The following is a 16,780-nucleotide window of genomic DNA, read 5'->3' as shown; positions in this document are numbered from 1 at the left end:
TGCTTTGCCTTGCTCCGTCTGCGGGCATAGAGAGAGCCTTTGCTGGAATTCTCGTCCTTTCCTTCACGAGTTCAAAAACCCAAGGGAATCCCCCTGGAAGCATGATAAAAATGCAGGTTGCAGGTTCCCCAATCTAGTGTGGCCCGGGCTTCTGCATTTCTAATAAGTTCCCAGGGGCTGCTGCTGCTGGTCTGGGGACCACATTTTCAGAACCCCCGCCCTCAGGGAAGTTTGTGGGGGACAGGGACACGGGCTGGGTGGCTGGAAAAGGAGCAGGCCAGAGCCACGTGCATGACTGCCCAGAATGAGAGTGGCTGAACTGGGGTACACAGAGGTGAGGGGTGTCCACCACCCCTTGAGGCCCCACAGCATGCCAGGCAAATGGGCTCCCTGAGGGGACAGGTATTCTATGGTTAAAAAGACTGGGGCTCAGAGAAGCCAAGTAACCGACCCAAAGACCCATAGCTTGTAAGCTCCAGAGCTGACGCGCCACCCAGAGTCTCTGAGTCCACAGGCCCTGTTCACTCAGCCCTCTGCCAGCCGTGGAACCGTGTCTACGGGAGGGAAGGTCCCTACCGGGGTGCACAGAGCTCCGCCTTCAGCCTTGGCCAATTCACAGCTACCATCTAAGATTTAAATATCCAGAAGGCCTGCCAATCCTTCCATATGGTAGGAAGCATATGATATACAGAGGGCTCTATTCGCGCTCAGAAATGTTTTTAAGAGTCTATCAGGACGGTCTGAAAGCAACAAGACTCTTTAATTCATTCGGTCAATATTATCTGAGCCAGCGCTGGGTCCCAGGCCGTGCTAGACGCCTGCCCCGCAGTACAGCGGTGAACAAAACAGAAAGTCTTTGTCTCAAATGTTTTTTTTTTTTTTAAGCTTTTATTTATTTATTCATGAGAGACACACAGAGAGGGGCAGAGACACAGGCAGAGGGAGAAGCAGGCTCCCTGCAAGGAGCCCGATGTGGGACTCGATCCTGGATCCCAAGATCATGCCCTGAGCCAAAGGCAGATGCTCAACCGCTTGTCTCAAATGTTTTCCTCATGCTGATTACCGCTGTTTGTGACACAAACGTAACGGAAACGAAATCCGTCTGAGATTCCTTGGCCTCGGCCCCCCGCCTCGCTGCGTCTGCTTGCCCACCCAGTTGGGTTCCTGCCCCCGGGGCCGCGGGGCGAGTGGGCACCACCTCAATTTCCAGCCGGCTTCTCCTGCTCCCATCATACCGAGCTTCCACGTCGCTTCTGACTCCCAATCCGCTCTTTCCAAAGGCTACAGAGTATTTCTGTCCGGGCTTTCGCCACCCCTCGATGCCCCGCGGTCCGCAGCGGGCACAGAGGTCGCGCGCAGCCTCTGCCGGGGCTCTCGGTGCTGTGGTGGGGTCTCCCGGTTTAGCAGAGCTGATCCCCACGCGGGGGTTACCCCGGGACTGGAATGACTCGCGGTGTGGCTGTGCAGATGCGTGAGACGAAATGCCAAGGGGACAAATGTCAGGTCCTCCTCTGAGTTCAAAAGTCAGTGGCATAGAACCGAGTTGGGGAAACCGAGTCACGGTACATGAGCAAGGCGACAGTGAGGTTCGTCCAGTGGTTGAGTCGGTGGTGCTTTGGGGCTCCTGGCGAGACCGCCACCGGGGTCACCAGCTCTCCCTGCAGTCCTGGTGATCTGGCTTTTCTGAAGATGTATTTCCATGCGACTGCCCAAAGACTGTGGCCCCCAAAGGTCAGGCCGCAGGCTGGGAGGGGCACTAACATGCTGGGCCCCTCCACAGGCCAGGTGGTTTCCAGGCTCTGTTGATTCAGCTCATCCTCCAGCGGCCGCAGTGAGGCCTCTGGCCCCACTGGACATGCTAGTTGCAGCTAAAGCTCCCCAGGGGTCTGCTGCACCCCAGCCCAGCGAGGTCAGAATCTCTGGGACTGCAGATTCTGGCACCAGGTGATTCCCATGAGCCTCAGGGATGAGAAGCTGCTGGGCCGTCTGCATCCCACACACGAGGCAAGTCAAGCTCAGACGGCTTAAGTAACTTACCCAAAGCCACACAGCTCAGAGTGATGGAGCCAGAGTCCCCATTTGTCTGACTGCTGGGCTGGACCCACTCCACCCCAAACGTAGGGCAGGCACGTTCACTCTCTGGCTATAACTTACCCCCTAGTTTCTAAGGAGAGGAGGGGTGAATCAGGAAGCAGAGAATGTGGCTACAGGATGGGGCTGAGCACCCCTTGCAGACTCGCCCCTGGGGGCCGACTCCACACTGTGCCCGCGTGGCTCCTGACCTCCCCGCTTCTCTCCATGGGAAGAGGGGACCAGGCCTCCTCCAACTTTGACCTGAATTGTATCTGTGGTGACTCCCTGGGTCATGAACCCACACTGGGCCAGTCCCTGGAAGCTCACACCACTGTCCTAGGGCAGCCAGCATGGCTCTGCCACCAGAGTGTGAGTCCCTTCCGCCACCTGATTGGGAAGAGTGGCCTTGGGCAAGTCCCCCCACTTTCTTCATCTGCAAACTGAACTTGTTATTGAAAATATTTGCCTACCCCCTGGTTGTGGGGAGTCAGTGAGATAAGGTGGTGACAACCCTTTGTAAGTGGTGAAGGCAAATATTAGCTTTGGTGTCACGTGCCGGAAGGGCCCGGGCTCCTTGTGCCAGGGCACCTGGTCACAGTCCCACTGTACTGTGTGTGGTGACCTGGGGCTGCATTTTACCAGGACCTCGGCTTCCTCACCTGCAGAGTAGCACCGCACAGACTCTCCTTACTGGGCCAGCGCACAGATCAAATGCTCCAGTCCCCAAAAAGCTTTATGTGTGGGCACCTCAGAAAGAAGGTGGCCATGGGGGAAGTTAGGCCGTTCTAGTGAGTTCCCCAGGCCGTGCCTCCGTGCTCCAGGCAGGAATGAGACTTTGTTCCTTTGCTCGTTCATTGTCTGCCCTTTCCCTGGAAGCACCCAGACCCTGCAGTCCCAGCCCTGGGTTCAAGCCCCAGTTCTGCAGCTCATGTTGTGTGAGCTGAGGCTCAAGATTGGCCTCTCTGAGCCTTAGCTGTGTGTAAAGAACATTCCGTCTCCATTTGGTCTACAGCCTGGAGGTGTTCAGCCAGTGGCGATGCTATGGGAGCCACCACGAAGGAGGAAGGAAGAGAGGGGGTCCAGGAGCAGCCCCTGGGAATCGTCTTAGGATTTTTTGTAGGGAGAGAAAAATGGTTGTTTTGATATGGAGGCACACAGGATCCTTTCAATTCCAGGACCCCCAGGGAAGCACCCTGAGGCCACCATAGCCTCACTTCCACTGGTTCCTCAGCTCCCAAGCACCTGCAGGGAGTTTAGGGGAGCCTGGGGGGCCGGTGGAGGCTGCTGCATCCGAGTTCCTCTTTAGTGCGGGACCCCTCCCTCAGCTGTCACCGCCTTGCAAGTTCAGTGCCCCGATGGCCAAACTGGGCTCAGGAGGGACACACCTCTCCCAAAGCACCCTGCCCCGCTGCTTGCAATGTTCCAGGTGCCCTATCTGTGTCGTTTCCCAGGGACTGAGAGCATTCCTGGAACACGGCGGGGCTTTCACTGCCGCTGCCGATCCGATCCGGGAATTGGCATGAGCAGTGAGCAGCAGGTGTCCACGTCCAGTGGAAGCTTAACCAGAGCCACATGTGGAAATTTCCCAGCCGCCACGTTAAATACATAAAAAAAAACCAGTAGAAATTAATTTTAATACCTTATTTAACCCAAGACGTCCAAAATATTTTCAGTTTGACACGTAATCCATATAAACATCATTATTCAGACGTCTTACCTTCCTTTTTAGGCACTAACTCCTCAAAATCTAGTGTATTTTTCACTTACAGCTAGATTTGCCAAATACCAGCTGCCCAGGTAACTGAATTTCAGATAAACAATGAAAAAAAAAGTGTGTGGTTTTGTTTTGCTTTTACTATAAGTATATCCTATGTATTGCATGGGACATATTTACACTCAAACTTCTTTCTCAGCTGAAATTCAGGGGCCTGTATGTGTCTGTAATTTTATCTGATACATCTTGCAACCCTAGTTTCAGCACTTCTGCATCCGGAGGCTTACCAGCCACCTTAACTCATGGTGGAAAAGGGGACAGGGCAGGTATGGAAGGATCGAGGCACCCAGGAGAGTCCGAGAGAGCCAGTCACCCAAAGTCAACCTGCAAACACCTGCCTGGTTCCTTCCTTCTCCAGGGCCCCCAGCCACCATCCCTTTGTTGCCTGTGACATATCTGTCTTTGTTTTAATCGAGCTTTTTGGAAGCAACTCAACACATTCTACTTCCCACCATCTCCTGGCTGAAAAACAGGTGACAGGGAAGAAAGTCCACATCTCCAGCCCCATGATTCTCTGTATCAGCAAATTTTCAGGATCCAGAAAAGGGGCCAGGGCCAACAGGAGTGGCAGGGCAGGTCTGGAGGGAGGACAGGCCAGACCCAGAGATGGGAGACCCAGGAGCCCACCTCCTTCTGGGGCTTTCCTCCCTGCACTCCGAGCCTCAGCCTCACCCTCAGTGTGGGCTGAGACACTCCAGGTGTGAGTCTCTGATTCTGAGTTGTCTCTCTCTGCCTCAGTTTACACATCCAAACACACTGGGAAGTTGCAGACCAAAACCCTGGGATGGGGAAGTGGACACAGCCAAGCGGCTGCTGGGGAAAGATGCAGCCTGCACAAGAGGTAGGTCACAGGGAAGCTGCCCTCCCCAGGCTGTCCCTGGGCTCCTGGCGTGCGGAGGGGGGCGGTGCATGTTCAGAGTGTCGGGAATGTTGGAAACAAGGCCACGGCTGGAATAGACAGAGGGCCAAAGAGGTAGGCCACAGCCAAGGTCACACAGTACGCCTCCAAGGGGCTAGACGCCAGCTGGGGAGCTGGGAACCAGAGCAGTGGGCTTCCCCACTGGGTCACATGCCCCCATAGGGGACTGCTCCCAGGACCCCAGGAGAAAAGGATGATGAATGCCAGTTTCCCCTGGGTAGGAGGCAGCAAGGGCCCAGTGCCTGACCGGAACTCACCCAGCCCATAGGGCTGAGCCCGGAACCCCTCTCACCCAGCACACCACAGGCAGGCTGTGGCCCAGTCTGGCCCATCCCATGATTTGTGGGAGACCGGTACAACCGGAACACAAGCGGACACTTCATCCAACAATTAATAAGGAGGGGTTTTGTTTTATTTTTAAAGATTTTATTTATTTATTCATGAGAGACACAGAGAGAGGGAGAGACACAGGCAGAGGGAGAAGCAGGCTCCTTGAGGGGAGCCCAATGTGGGACTCGATCCCAGGACCCTGGGATCACGACCTGAGTCAAAGGCTCAACCACTGAGCCACCCAGGTGCCCCTTAATAAGGATTTTAAAATGGGGACAGCAGAGCATTAAACCGAGTGCAGGGCCCTTCTGAGAGTGGGTTGTGGACACAGAGCACATACCTATGAGTCTCCAAGGAGGAGAGCAGAGGCAGGAGAGAGGTGCAGGTGCCCACCTGGCCTGGTGCAGTCACCCTCCCAGCTTGTGTCCCCTAATCTCCTCCCTAAGCCCAGGGTCTCCCTCCTCAGCCTGGCTTTTCATGCTGCCCACCCATCCATGGGTTCACCCACCCTAACGCCTCCCTCCCTACACCAGGTCACCTCCCTCCCTCCCTCCTTCAGACTCTGCTCCCCACCTCCTGTCTATCTGTCTCTGAGGGTCCCAGCAGGACTCTGCATCCTCAGAGGTATCTTTCATTGGTGGGATGCCAAACCCTGTCCCTGAAAGAGCCCTACAGTCTAACCTGGCCCCTGACCTCCTCATCCTCCCTCCCACTTTCTGCATTCTGCATATCCCAGCCCCAGACCCCACACTAGGAGAGAGATTGCACAAACTCTCCAGGGCACCAAAAGCATCCCATAACCGAGACCCACGGTGTTGCGTTCCTGTGATATTTTTTGACAATCAAGAGTAATGCCAAAAATCCAAGATGAAGAAAATAGCAAAGTTTTAAATAAAGACAGCATTAGTATTCTGATTTTTCTTCTTGCATCAGGCTCCAATATGGCTCAGCACGACACTGTGACAGATCCTGTTTGGTTCTGAAATTTTAATGTTTCATTTCTCTTTCACTTTTTGGCATCACTTTTGATTTTTTTTTAAGTTTGTTTATTTAATTTTGAGTAACCTGTACATCCAACCTGGGGCCTAAACTCATGATCCCAAGAGCCACATGCTCCTCCTGTGAACCAGCCAGGCACCCCTAATTTTGATTTTTTTTAAAAATTGCACTAAAATACTATTTTCTTCATCACTGTTTTAGGTGACCCCTTAAATTTTGCATGCAAGGCGAGTGCCTCCCAGGCCTCCCACAGCCTCCCCAGGCTACACACTAGTCCCCAGACAGTAAGGGATGACGGGGTGAGCAATCCTATCAATGATGAAAATCACAACTGATGTGCACCAAGGTCTACCGCCACATAGTGTTCCAGCTCTGCCCCTTCCTCCCTTCCTTCCTGAGCACCTACTATGTGCTCAACACCATCCTAGACTCCCATAGAGCAGACACGGAACACTTCCCTGTCCACACAGAACCCACATCCGGGGCTGGGGAGTGAGACAAGGAAATAAGAAGTAAGGGTCAGCAAAATGCGAGGTGATGCAAAGAAAAAAAATAATTGAGTTAGGAAGACGTGAACCAGGGAGGCGAGAGCCGCACCCACCCCAGGGGGGGGGGGGGCTGTTCGCTAGCCCCATTCCTCAGATGAGGAAACTGAGGCAGCTTGCCCAGGAAGTGGCAGGGCCGGCTTCTACCCCGTCACCCTGGGCAGGCTGATCCAGAGAGCTTTGAATTGGGTGTCGAGTATTGGGAGTCACCGAGGTTGGGGCAGGGGGGCGCCAAGCGCATCCAGGGGGTCTTTCTCACCTTGAGGGCCACCTCCCCAGGAGGGAAGGCTGGGCTGGCTGGGTCGGGGCCCTGGGTCCTCCGTGTGCTGACCGAGCCCCGGCCCCCCGCCCCCGCGGCGGGGCCCTTTAAGGCCGCCCGGGTCTAGTGCAAGTTCATTCATCCAGGCGCCCCTGCTGACTCACGCTTATGAAAGTGGTTTTCTGGCCCCGCCCCCGCCCGCCTCCTCCCGGCCCGTGAAATACCCCGGCCTCTCGCCTCGCACCGGCTCCTCGGTCCCCGCGGCGGCGGCCGGCTCGGCGGAGGCTCCCGGAGCGCCCCCCGCGCCGCCAGGTGAGTGGCCGGGCCGGGCTGCGGGGGGAGGGGGGCGCGGGGGCGGGGGAGGGGCGGAGGCGCCCCGCGGGGCCCGGCCGGACGCTCCCGCCGCGCCTGCCCGGTGCCCGCCCCCGCGGCCGCAGCCGCCCCGCCGCCCCGCCACGTGACGCGCCTCGGGCAGGAAGGGAGGCGTGGCCGCCCCGGGCCTGGGTCCCGCGGGCTGGGCGCTGCTCCGTCCCTGCCCTGCAGCCCAGCGCGGCCGCCCGGGGTGCGCGGGGTGCGCGGGGTGCTCGGGGTGTCCGGGGTGTCCGGGGTGCTCGGGGTGCGCGGGGTGCTCGGGGTGTCCGGGGTGCTCGGGGTGCACGGGGTGTCCGGGGTGCGCGGGGTGCGCGGGGTGCTCGGGGTGTCCGGAGTGCTCGGGGTGCCCGGGGTGCGCGGGGTGCTCGGGGTGTCCGGGGTGCTCTGGGTGCGCGGGGTGCTCGGGGTGCGCGGGGTGCTCAGGGAGTCCGGGGTGCTCAGGGTGCGCGGGGTGTGCGGGGTGCTCCGGGTGCGCGGGGTGCCCGGGGTGCCGAGCGCCGGCTGGGCTCCGTGGAGAGGGCCCCGGAGGGGAGCTGCGGCAGGCGGCCCTCGTGGGCGGTGCCCCCCGCCCCTGCCGCGGCCTCCCTCACCTCGGCTCCTGCCCCGGGGCCTCGCCCACTGCCCCCCGCCCGCCAGCAGGTGCTGCAGGCAGGACCGGCGCTCGTGGGCTCTGTCGGGGGCATTCCGGGGCAAGGCCCGGCCCCACCGCGGTCTGCGCCCCCAGCCGGGTTAGGAACACCCTCCAGGGAGGGGCGGGCTGGGGGCGCCTTCAGAGCCAGGCGAGCCGAGGGCCCCGGCGGTGCCGGTGAGTGCAGCCCTGCCCGCGTCGAGGAGGCTGGAGCCTCAGGGAAATACCTCATCATTTAGAGCTGCCGGCGCTGCCAGCTCCCCGTGCTTCTGTGCTTCTGAGAACGGCCGTCTGTCCTCTGAGCTGTTTTCAGCTGGCACTTGCCGTCTTCAGCCCGGAGGGACTCAAACAAAAACTTAGCATTTAGAGTTGGCCGTTCCCAGGCCACAAAACTAAAGTGCACAAATGAAAATGGAACTGGTCTCAGACTGTGGGCTGTCAGTTGGCGGGGTGAGGGTGCGCAGTCTTCCAAGGTAACCAGAGCCCTCAGCTGCTGGGGGGCCTCAGGATGCTGCCCAGGAAGTGACCTCTGGGTGGTGACCTCATGTGTATGGCATCTAGAGGCTTCCGGGAAGGAGCACTGGACTTGGAGCCCAAAGCCGTGGTGGTAAATGGGACCCTCCAGCTCCCGGGAAGCACAACAAGACACCAAGGGCTCCTGCCAGCCCCTCTCACCCAGGAGAGGGGGGAGGGGACCATCAAAGGGACAGAAAAGGTGGAGGGCGTGGCCCAGAGTGGGGATGCTCCTTTTGCGGAAGCTCTAGGGAGTTCAGGTGGATTCAAGCCTCGGGGGTCAAACTCTAGGTCTGTCACCCACTGGCTCTGTGACCTTGGGGGCATGGCCTCACCTCCCTGAGCCTCAGTCTTCACATCAGTGAAGTGGGTGGCCGTGAGAATTAAAATTGTAGGGCATAGGGAACTCTCAGCAAGGCCATCACGTGGGTCCCCAGAGGGCAGTAGAGACTTGAGGTGGGGCCCTGGGGCTGTGAGGGAAATTCCAGAAGAGAGTGTCCCCAGGACCACCAGGGTCCCCCAGTGCCCAGCAGGTAGTGAGAAACTGTTGAACGTGGGCCCGTGGCCTCCTTGCCAGCACAGGGGACAGAGCAGAAGGGTGAGCAAGGACAGATGGGTAGGCTGCGCTGTCAGCCTGGCTGGGCTCAGCCTCTGGCAGAAGCTGTCACACCCTGTCACCCTGTCCTCCCGAGCCCGGCTCACTGACCTCACTGCCCTATCTATAATATGGGTCTGAGTGTAAGAGTACATATAACAGCCCAGTTAAATGAAGATTAGTTAGTTAATGTGTATAAAGCGTTGAGAACATGCTTGGCACCTAGCCAGCTCTTCACAGACGTGCAGAAATGCTGGCCCTTTGTGGTGTTGGTAAGTGGTGGTGGTGCCACCCCGAAACCCTCGCCCCGGGGCAGACAGCACATCCCCTACAGGGAACCAGGTGTGGAGAAGGCCACTCAGTCCCTGATGCCACCTTGTTCATCTCCTGGGGACCTGGGGCTCACCCAGATAGGAGGAGGAGGAGGAGGAGGCCGTCCATGGGCCTGGGCCCGGGCCCCAGCGGAGGCAAGGAGGGCAGTGCTCAGGGCACCTGAGAGCACCGATGAGGGAGTCCATGACACACACCCCCGCCGTGCCACTTGCCGGCGTGTCTTCACCTCTGAGCCTCACTGTCCACCTGCCAGCGGAGGAGGTGACACGGTTCAGCTCTCAGGGTTGCCCGACCCAGTGCTGTCACTTAGGTGTGAGCCCCTTAGAAACTGTAAAGTGTGGGGAGAAAGGCCCGTCGTCACTGTGAGAGCTGTTCCTTGTCCACCTGCTCGGGACCTGCCTGGGGGTAGATGCTGGTCATTGCACATATCAGATGTCATATTCCGGCCGTGACCATGTTTTGTCACCATTCAATATTGCTTTCTTTCTTTTTTTTTTTAATAATGTGAATTAGTTGCCCACTTTTCTGAATCTGAGAATGCACATAAAAATCCAGCTTTCTGCCTTCTCTGGAAGAATTCTGAAGGCAGTGGCCCTGGGCCCCCATCCCTCGCTGCTCTGGGTGGTCCAGGCCATGTGACAGCCCACTCCCTCCTGCGCGCGCGCATGAGAGAGAGAGAGAGAGAGAGAGAGAGAGAGAGAGAGAGACCCTGGGCTGAGCCCCAGGTCCCCCTGGGGCAGGCCAGTGGCACGCACAGTGGCCTCGGCACCACTTAGCCCTGGGTTTCAAAGCCAGCTGAGCAATCTGTGCGCCCTCTCTGGGCTTCAGCTGACACGTCTGTGCAGGGGAGTCGTAACTGACTGTACTTTCTGCGTGGGTCAGGGTGAGGAGGGCGTGAGAAGTAGCTAGGTCAGTGCAAAAAGCCACACATTCCTCACACGCCCGTATGGATGTTGCCTTGTGGCCATCAGGACAGCACGGGATGGGGGCAGTGGGTGAGGCCGGAGGCTGGTTTGGGGGACGTGGTGCAGGTGGGTCTGGACCCTGCCCCCGCCTGCAGCCCCAAGAACTGGGTTGAGGGCCCTATGAGTGATGGGATGTGGGCCTGTGGCCAGCAGGGGGCGCGGGTGTCCCAGAGACGAGCAAGTTTACAGGCCTCTTCCCTTAAGGGACTCTGGCTTCCAAAGTTTCAAGTCCACCTGTTCCAACTGAGCCGCTGAGCAGCCAGTGAGCTCCGGTCCTTTCTCAGGGGCACATTTGCTCCAGCCAGTGCATCACGGCCATTACCTCACTGTGTCCCCCAACAACGCTACGGGGTAGAGAGCATCATTATTCCCATTTTATAGATGAGGAACCAGACCCGGAGAGGTGCAGGAATGGGCCTGTAGTCACCAGCTAGGAAGCACCTTGCCAGGTGATGGCTCCAGAGTCCCCCGGCCACACCAGAGACCTGAGGGCTAGATTGGGGGGTGGGTGCTGTGGTGGTCACAAAAGTGCTAGGCAGGGCTTGCCCCCAGGGGGGCACAGGAGGCCTTACAGAAGATGCACCATAAGCTTTGGGTACTGTTACCATCTGCTGATGAAATGGGGAGAGTGGGGTGAGGCCCAGAGATGGAGGTGGCTGCCTGGAAGAGGGGACCCCGTCTAGCGGGGCTGGGGGGGCGTGGAGGCAGTTTGTTTAGAACAGGTGTAAGGAGGAGAGAAGGAACAGAAGAGTGGCCTGATATGCCTCAGCAAGGACCTTGGACTTGACCCCGAGCACCACAGGCCAACACCCTGCAGCCTATAGATGGGAAGTGAGTGCATGACACCGCAGGCTCACCCAGTGGCTCTTCTCCCCCCTTCCCCCAGGTCAGCTGCCAGCTCCGAGCTCCACACCAGCCACAGCCATGAGCAACTGGAGGAAGGACCACCTCGGCACCAGCGCCTCGGAGCCCCTCCCTGTCCTCATCATCGGTGAGTGCACCCAGGGCAGAGAGGGTGCTGCTCTGAGCCCCTAGGGTGGAAGGTCAGGAGCCAGGCAAGCCCAGGCCGGGCCTTTCTTTACAAGAGCGGTATTTTTTTTTTTAAAGATTTTATTTATTTATTCATGAGAGAGAGAGAGAGAGAGAGAGAGACAGGCAGAGAGAGAAGCGGGCTCCTCGCAGGGAGCCCGATGTGGACTCGATCCCAGATTCTGGGATCATGCCCTGAGCAGACGGCAGACGCTCAACCGCTGAGCCATCCAGGTGTCCCTAGAGCGGTCTTTAAAATTGGCCATTGAGCATTCACTCCGTGCCTGGTGCTAGGCCTAGCAATTTGCAAAACATCATTCCCTGGAATCCCTCCAGGAAGCCACGAAGCCAGGGCAGGATGATCCGCTGAGGTTGCCCAGGAAGGGTGACAGGGTCTGGTCCTCAGCCTGCAACGGTCCCCATGCTCACCCTCTGCCTGGCACTGTGCTAGGTGCCCAGGTAGGGGGACGCAGCCGAAGCATGTGGTTCCTGTGCTCAGGTCTGCAAAATGGGGGATAGGTGGCCCCTCCCCTCTGCACGCAGCAGGTTGAACCATATGAAATGGCCATTTCTGTAAATCAGAAGCAGTTGAACATCAGTGATTGCATATGGTTTGTCCCAGTGGCCCCCTACGACGGGTATTATTCTCACAGCACCAGATAAGAAGTCGGGGCAGGGGGAAAGACAGATAAGAATAGAAGCCATGTCCTGTGGGTAAATGCCCAAGAAGTGCCACAGATGAGCAGTGTGACTCATTCGAGCTTGGGGACTGGGGGCCCCACATGGGCTTTGTACCCCTCCGTAGCCTCCCACCCCCCGCCCCCACATAGCAATCTATACTGTAATCTTTTACTTGTCTAACCAGCCAGACTGTCAGCTTTGGAGGACAGGACGAGTTCTTAAGTGATCTTAGAATCTCTGTCACCTTGTTGTGTGACCACAAGCAAGTTACTTAACCTCTCTGAGCCCCAGCTTCCTCAAGTATGAAAGGGGGGAAAGAGCAGCCTGCACCTCACTAACGTCACTGGGAGGGCACAGTGAGGTAATGCACTTCATGTGGGGCCCGATCCAGTAGCCGCATCTCTCTCGTGTCTTATTATTTTGTTGTTAAAATCTCTGGACACGGGACGCCTGGGTGGCTCATGGTTGAGCATCTGCCTTCGGCTCAGGTCCTGATTCCAGGTCCCGGGATCGAGTCCCTCATCGGACTCCCTGCAAGGAGCCTGCTTCTCCCTCCGCCTGTGTCTCTACGTCTCTGTCTGTGTCTCTCATGAATAAATAAATAAAATCTTTAAAAAATAATAAAATCTCTGGGCACATAGTAGGCCGTCAAGAAACATCAGTGCGGGCAGCCCCGGTGGCCCAGCGGTTTAGCGCCGCCTTCAGCCCGGGGTGTGACCCTGGAGTCCCGGGATCGAGTCCCACATCGGGCTCCCTGCATGGAGCCTGCTTCTCCCTCTGCCTGTGTCTCTGCCTCTCTCTCTGTGTGTCTCTCATGAATAAATAAATAAAAATCTTTAAAAAAAAAAAAAAGGGAAGAAACATCAGTGGTTAGCATCTGTTACTTCACTGTTGCTAAAGTACTACCCAGGAGGCACTCAACAGTCGTTGGTTACTTTGTTACTGTCTTATGCACAGTGCAGGGACATGCAACTGGCTTATTGTTTTTTGTTGTTGTTGTTTTTTGTTTTTTTAAGATTTTACTTATTCATGAGAAACAGAAAGAGAGGCAGAGACACAGGCAGAGGGAGAAGCAGGCTCCATGCAGGGAGCCCAACGTGGGACTTGATCCCGGAATCCCGGGATCACACCCTGGGCTGAAGGCGGCTCTAAACCACTGAGCCATCCAGGCTGCCCTGGCTTATTGTTTTAGTTTGATTTTTATGAATAAGGGGCAAACCAATGAACCAGTCAGGTCAAGACCAAAGCCCTCAGTGCTGGTGGTCTCTGGCACCTGAAAGCACTGCCCTCTGACCCCACCTCTCTCCGCAGGCAATGGCCCCTCGGGCATCTGCCTGTCCTACCTGCTGTCTGGCTACACCCCCTATGTGAGACTGGATGCTGTCCACCCACACCCACTGCTGCAGAGGAAGCTCGCGGAGGCTCCGGGGGTCTCCATCCTAGACCAGGTGGGCCGGAGCTCTGGGGGTGGGACGGGACACGCCCACCCGGGGCAGGCAGGGCAAAAATAAAGACACACGTTTGTTAGACACAGGACCAAATGGGGAACACGCACGACCGCAAAGTCAGGCAGGGAAATTGTGCAAGAGGAACCAGGGCTATCTCTTGAGACCAACAAATTCCATACCTGCTTGTCTCACATCCCCTAGACCGGTGGGTGGGTCTTAACCTGCTCTCCTGGGCACACTTGGCAACATCGGGAGACAACGTCGGTTGTCACAACTGGAGTGGTGGCCCCACTGGCTCACAGGGTCCCGGCCCAGGGATACCATTTAACGCCCTATGGTACACAGGAGCGTGCCCACCACAAAGCACGAGTCTACCCAAACGTCAGTAGTACCTAAGTTGAGAAATCTTGCCCAAATACTTTGGTTTGCTACACCCCTGCCCAAGAGGGCCCACCAATCCTCCATCCATGCCCCTTGCCTTCCAGAAGGCCACTCATCGTCCACTCCCTCTACTTCCAACATCATTCATCCTCCTAGCCCCTCCCACCTTTAAATTGGCTGATGAGGAAGTAAGCTGGTCCAGATCAGCAATTTTCGAAATGCCTCCTACGGGACTTTAGTTCCACAGACAAAATGCTCCTACCCCAGTAAGTGTTGGCAAAACTCAATGTATAAAGTCAGCTGCAGGACTTGTCAGAGCCTTTACCGCATTGATGGGCATTATCTCCTTCTGGGAGGCAGCATTTTCCAAGCTTGCCTGACCTCCCTGATGTTAGGCTGAGGGTGTGAGACTGGGCAACCTTGTGCCATTAGCGCCTCTGACCTATGCACCACCTCCAGGACCTGGATTACCTGTCCGAAGGCCTTGAAGGCCGGTCCCAAAGCCCTGTGGCCCTGCTCTTTGATGCCCTCCTGCGCCCGGACACAGACTTTGGGGGAAACATGGAGTCCGTTCTCACCTGGAAGCACCAGAAGGAGCGAGCCATCCCCCACATGGTCCTAGGCCGGAACCTGCCTGGGGGAGCCTGGCATGTGAGTGGGGGCTGGGGGAGTATGAGGGGGCCTTTGGGCCTGAAGTCAAGGCCTCCCATGCCCTGCCTCCCTGCCTCCTTGTTGGGCTGGGGCTAGGAGAGGCCTGGACCAAAGGTCTTCTTTTGCTCTCAGTCCATCGAAGGCTCCATGGTGACTCTTAGCCAAGGCCAGTGGATGGGGCTCCCAGACCTGCAGGTCAAGGAGTGGATGTGCAGGAAGCGAAGGTGAGGAGGCTCTGGAAAGCCCGGGGTGGACAGGGATGAGCGGGGCCCACACCCACATGCAGCTCAGGAGCCAGAGCTATAGGGGCTGTGAGGCTCCCCTAGCCTGCCCTTCTTCTTACTCCAGGGTGGGATACGGAGGCTCCGCTGGGGAAAGGACTTGTCTGGGCCCACGGGGGGCTGGACTCACCCCAGGACCCTGCCAGTCTGATGCGTAACTCCCCAGCGTGGTCCCTGGGAGCGTCCCGGCCTCTAAGGAGGGCATAATGGCTGGCCCTGCTCTGTGCCCCTGGCCAGGCTCCCTGGCCCTCTGGCCTCCCTGCTGCCCTTCCTCCTGCTCAAGCCTGGCCTGGAATAATCTTTCCACTTCTAGATCAGCTAAGAGGTTGCACTTCCTTTAAAAAAAAAAAATGCTTTTGCAATAAAAACATAACCACACATAGAAAAGGAAGACAACTCACCCCAACCCCATGCCTGTACCCATCACTGTCCCGTTTGGGGGTCCTTCCCCCCATCCTCCTCCACCTTGTTTCCTGTTCCATCATGACCACACTGCACACGTCTGACCTTCCTGGAGGAAAAAGCCCAATCACTGAACAAATGAATTCCAGCCCCTGCTCATCCTGGGGAGCAAAGCAGCAAGTTCCCCGGTGCTCCAGGGGGGTGGGTGCAGGGTTGCCACTTGGGTGGTGGCTGACCTTGTGTGACCCTGTTCCCTCCGACCCCAGGTGCCATGACACAGGCTGGTCGTCCCCACCCAGCAACTCAGTTTCACAAAGACTTTGTGTCCCTGCAGACTTGGCAGGAAGATACCCAGGCTAGTGTGGGGATGTGTCAACAGAGCGACAGGAACTGAAATTTTAATCGTAGACATACTTTTATATTTCACTTTCAAATTTAACGTTCAGGCATAAGGGTTTCACATGGTGAAGACAGCGTTTGCAACTGTCTTTTACGGGGCCACATAATATTCCCCATCAAGCACATCTGCTCCTGCTCCTGTGCGCCGGGCCACACCCACGGCAGCCACACTCCCTGCCCTCCTGGTGCCGCCAGGACTCCAAAGCCCCCCTACCCCCAGTCCTGCGGCTTTGCTTCTTAGAAAGAACCCTAGATGTCGCACCTTAGGACCGTTCTCTGGAACAGTTTTTACTCAGAGAGGGGAAAGTGACAAACCCACAGAAAGCAGAGTTCCAGTTTCAGGAGCAGACCGGCGGGCTGGGCTGCGTGGCGTGGCCTTGGGGGATGCGATGTGAGTTGGTGCTACTGTTGGTCCTGTTGGGTGTCATGTAGGATTCTCTGTGTTTTTTAAATTGAGAGAGAGAGAGAGAGAGAGAGAGACAAGCAGACCCCACACTGAGTGCAGAGTCCAGTGCAGGGTTCGAAACCCAAGAGTCAGGCACTCACCGACTGCGCCACCCAGGCGCCCCACGTAGGATCGCCCTTAACAACACGTCCGTGGTTAGAGTAGGTAACGCGTCCCAGGTCACCCAGGTAGACGGAGGAGCTGAGATCATGCCGAAGCCCGTAGCTCAGGCACCTGGAGACGCTGGCCCTGCGGTCATTGCCCTGGGAGGAGCAGCAGTAAAAGTGAAAACAAGAGTAGCAAGCCCGATAATAACAGTCTGCTGCGGCTGTGCGTGCAGGGGACTATGCCCAGTGCTTTGCACGGGTTGTTTTGAAGTGAACCTGTTGGTTGAAATACAGTCTTTCCTAGAGGAAAGTGCATGACTCCAGCGCACACAGGTGGTTGCAGTGCCTCAAAGTGCACACACCTGCACCGCAGCTGCCCAGAAGCAAGAACTAGGCCCCCTGCCCCCCGCAGCCCTGCTCTTACCGTCCCCATCACGGCCCCCTTCCTCCCACCCCGGGGGAGCCACTCTCTACCGCCAACTCCGTAGAGCAGCCTTACCTGTTTCCGAGCTTGGGGGAGATGGAAGCCTAGCACCTTCGTGTAGATGCGTAATTAGTCTTTGGAGGTAGGACCAGTGGCTGACTCTTCCCTGCCACCCACCACCTGGCAGCTTCTATCCTAAGATTTCTGTGCACATCACAGCCGACCCT

The 16,780-nt window shown here is 57.2% G+C and overlaps 1 protein-coding gene across 3 annotated transcripts in view; it reads left to right on the top strand.

Moving 5' to 3' along the window:
* The window catches only part of OSGIN1 (oxidative stress induced growth inhibitor 1), a 33,859-nt gene that overhangs the window by 15,454 nt on the left and 1,625 nt on the right, over positions 1–16,780 (top strand). The window contains exons 1-6 of one of the 3 annotated variants that reach the window (XM_035715986.2): positions 4,586–4,688; positions 7,046–7,211; positions 11,192–11,296; positions 13,327–13,463; positions 14,304–14,495; positions 14,628–14,719. In XM_035715986.2, the coding sequence (XP_035571879.2) occupies positions 4,632–4,688; positions 7,046–7,211; positions 11,192–11,296; positions 13,327–13,463; positions 14,304–14,495; positions 14,628–14,719 (749 nt within the window). In that variant the 5' untranslated portion in view covers positions 4,586–4,631. Of the gene's footprint in view, positions 1–4,585; positions 4,689–7,045; positions 7,212–11,191; positions 11,297–13,326; positions 13,464–14,303; positions 14,496–14,627; positions 14,720–16,780 lie in introns of those variants that run through there. The other 2 variants (XM_025426990.3, XM_025426992.3) reach the window with 2 other exon arrangements.

The sequence above is a fragment of the Canis lupus genome, chromosome 5 (genome assembly GCF_003254725.2).
Source record: "Canis lupus dingo isolate Sandy chromosome 5, ASM325472v2, whole genome shotgun sequence".
NCBI lineage: Eukaryota > Metazoa > Chordata > Mammalia > Carnivora > Canidae > Canis > Canis lupus.
Note: the sequence above shows the minus strand (reverse complement) of the source record. Positions and strands in the feature narration are given on the sequence as shown.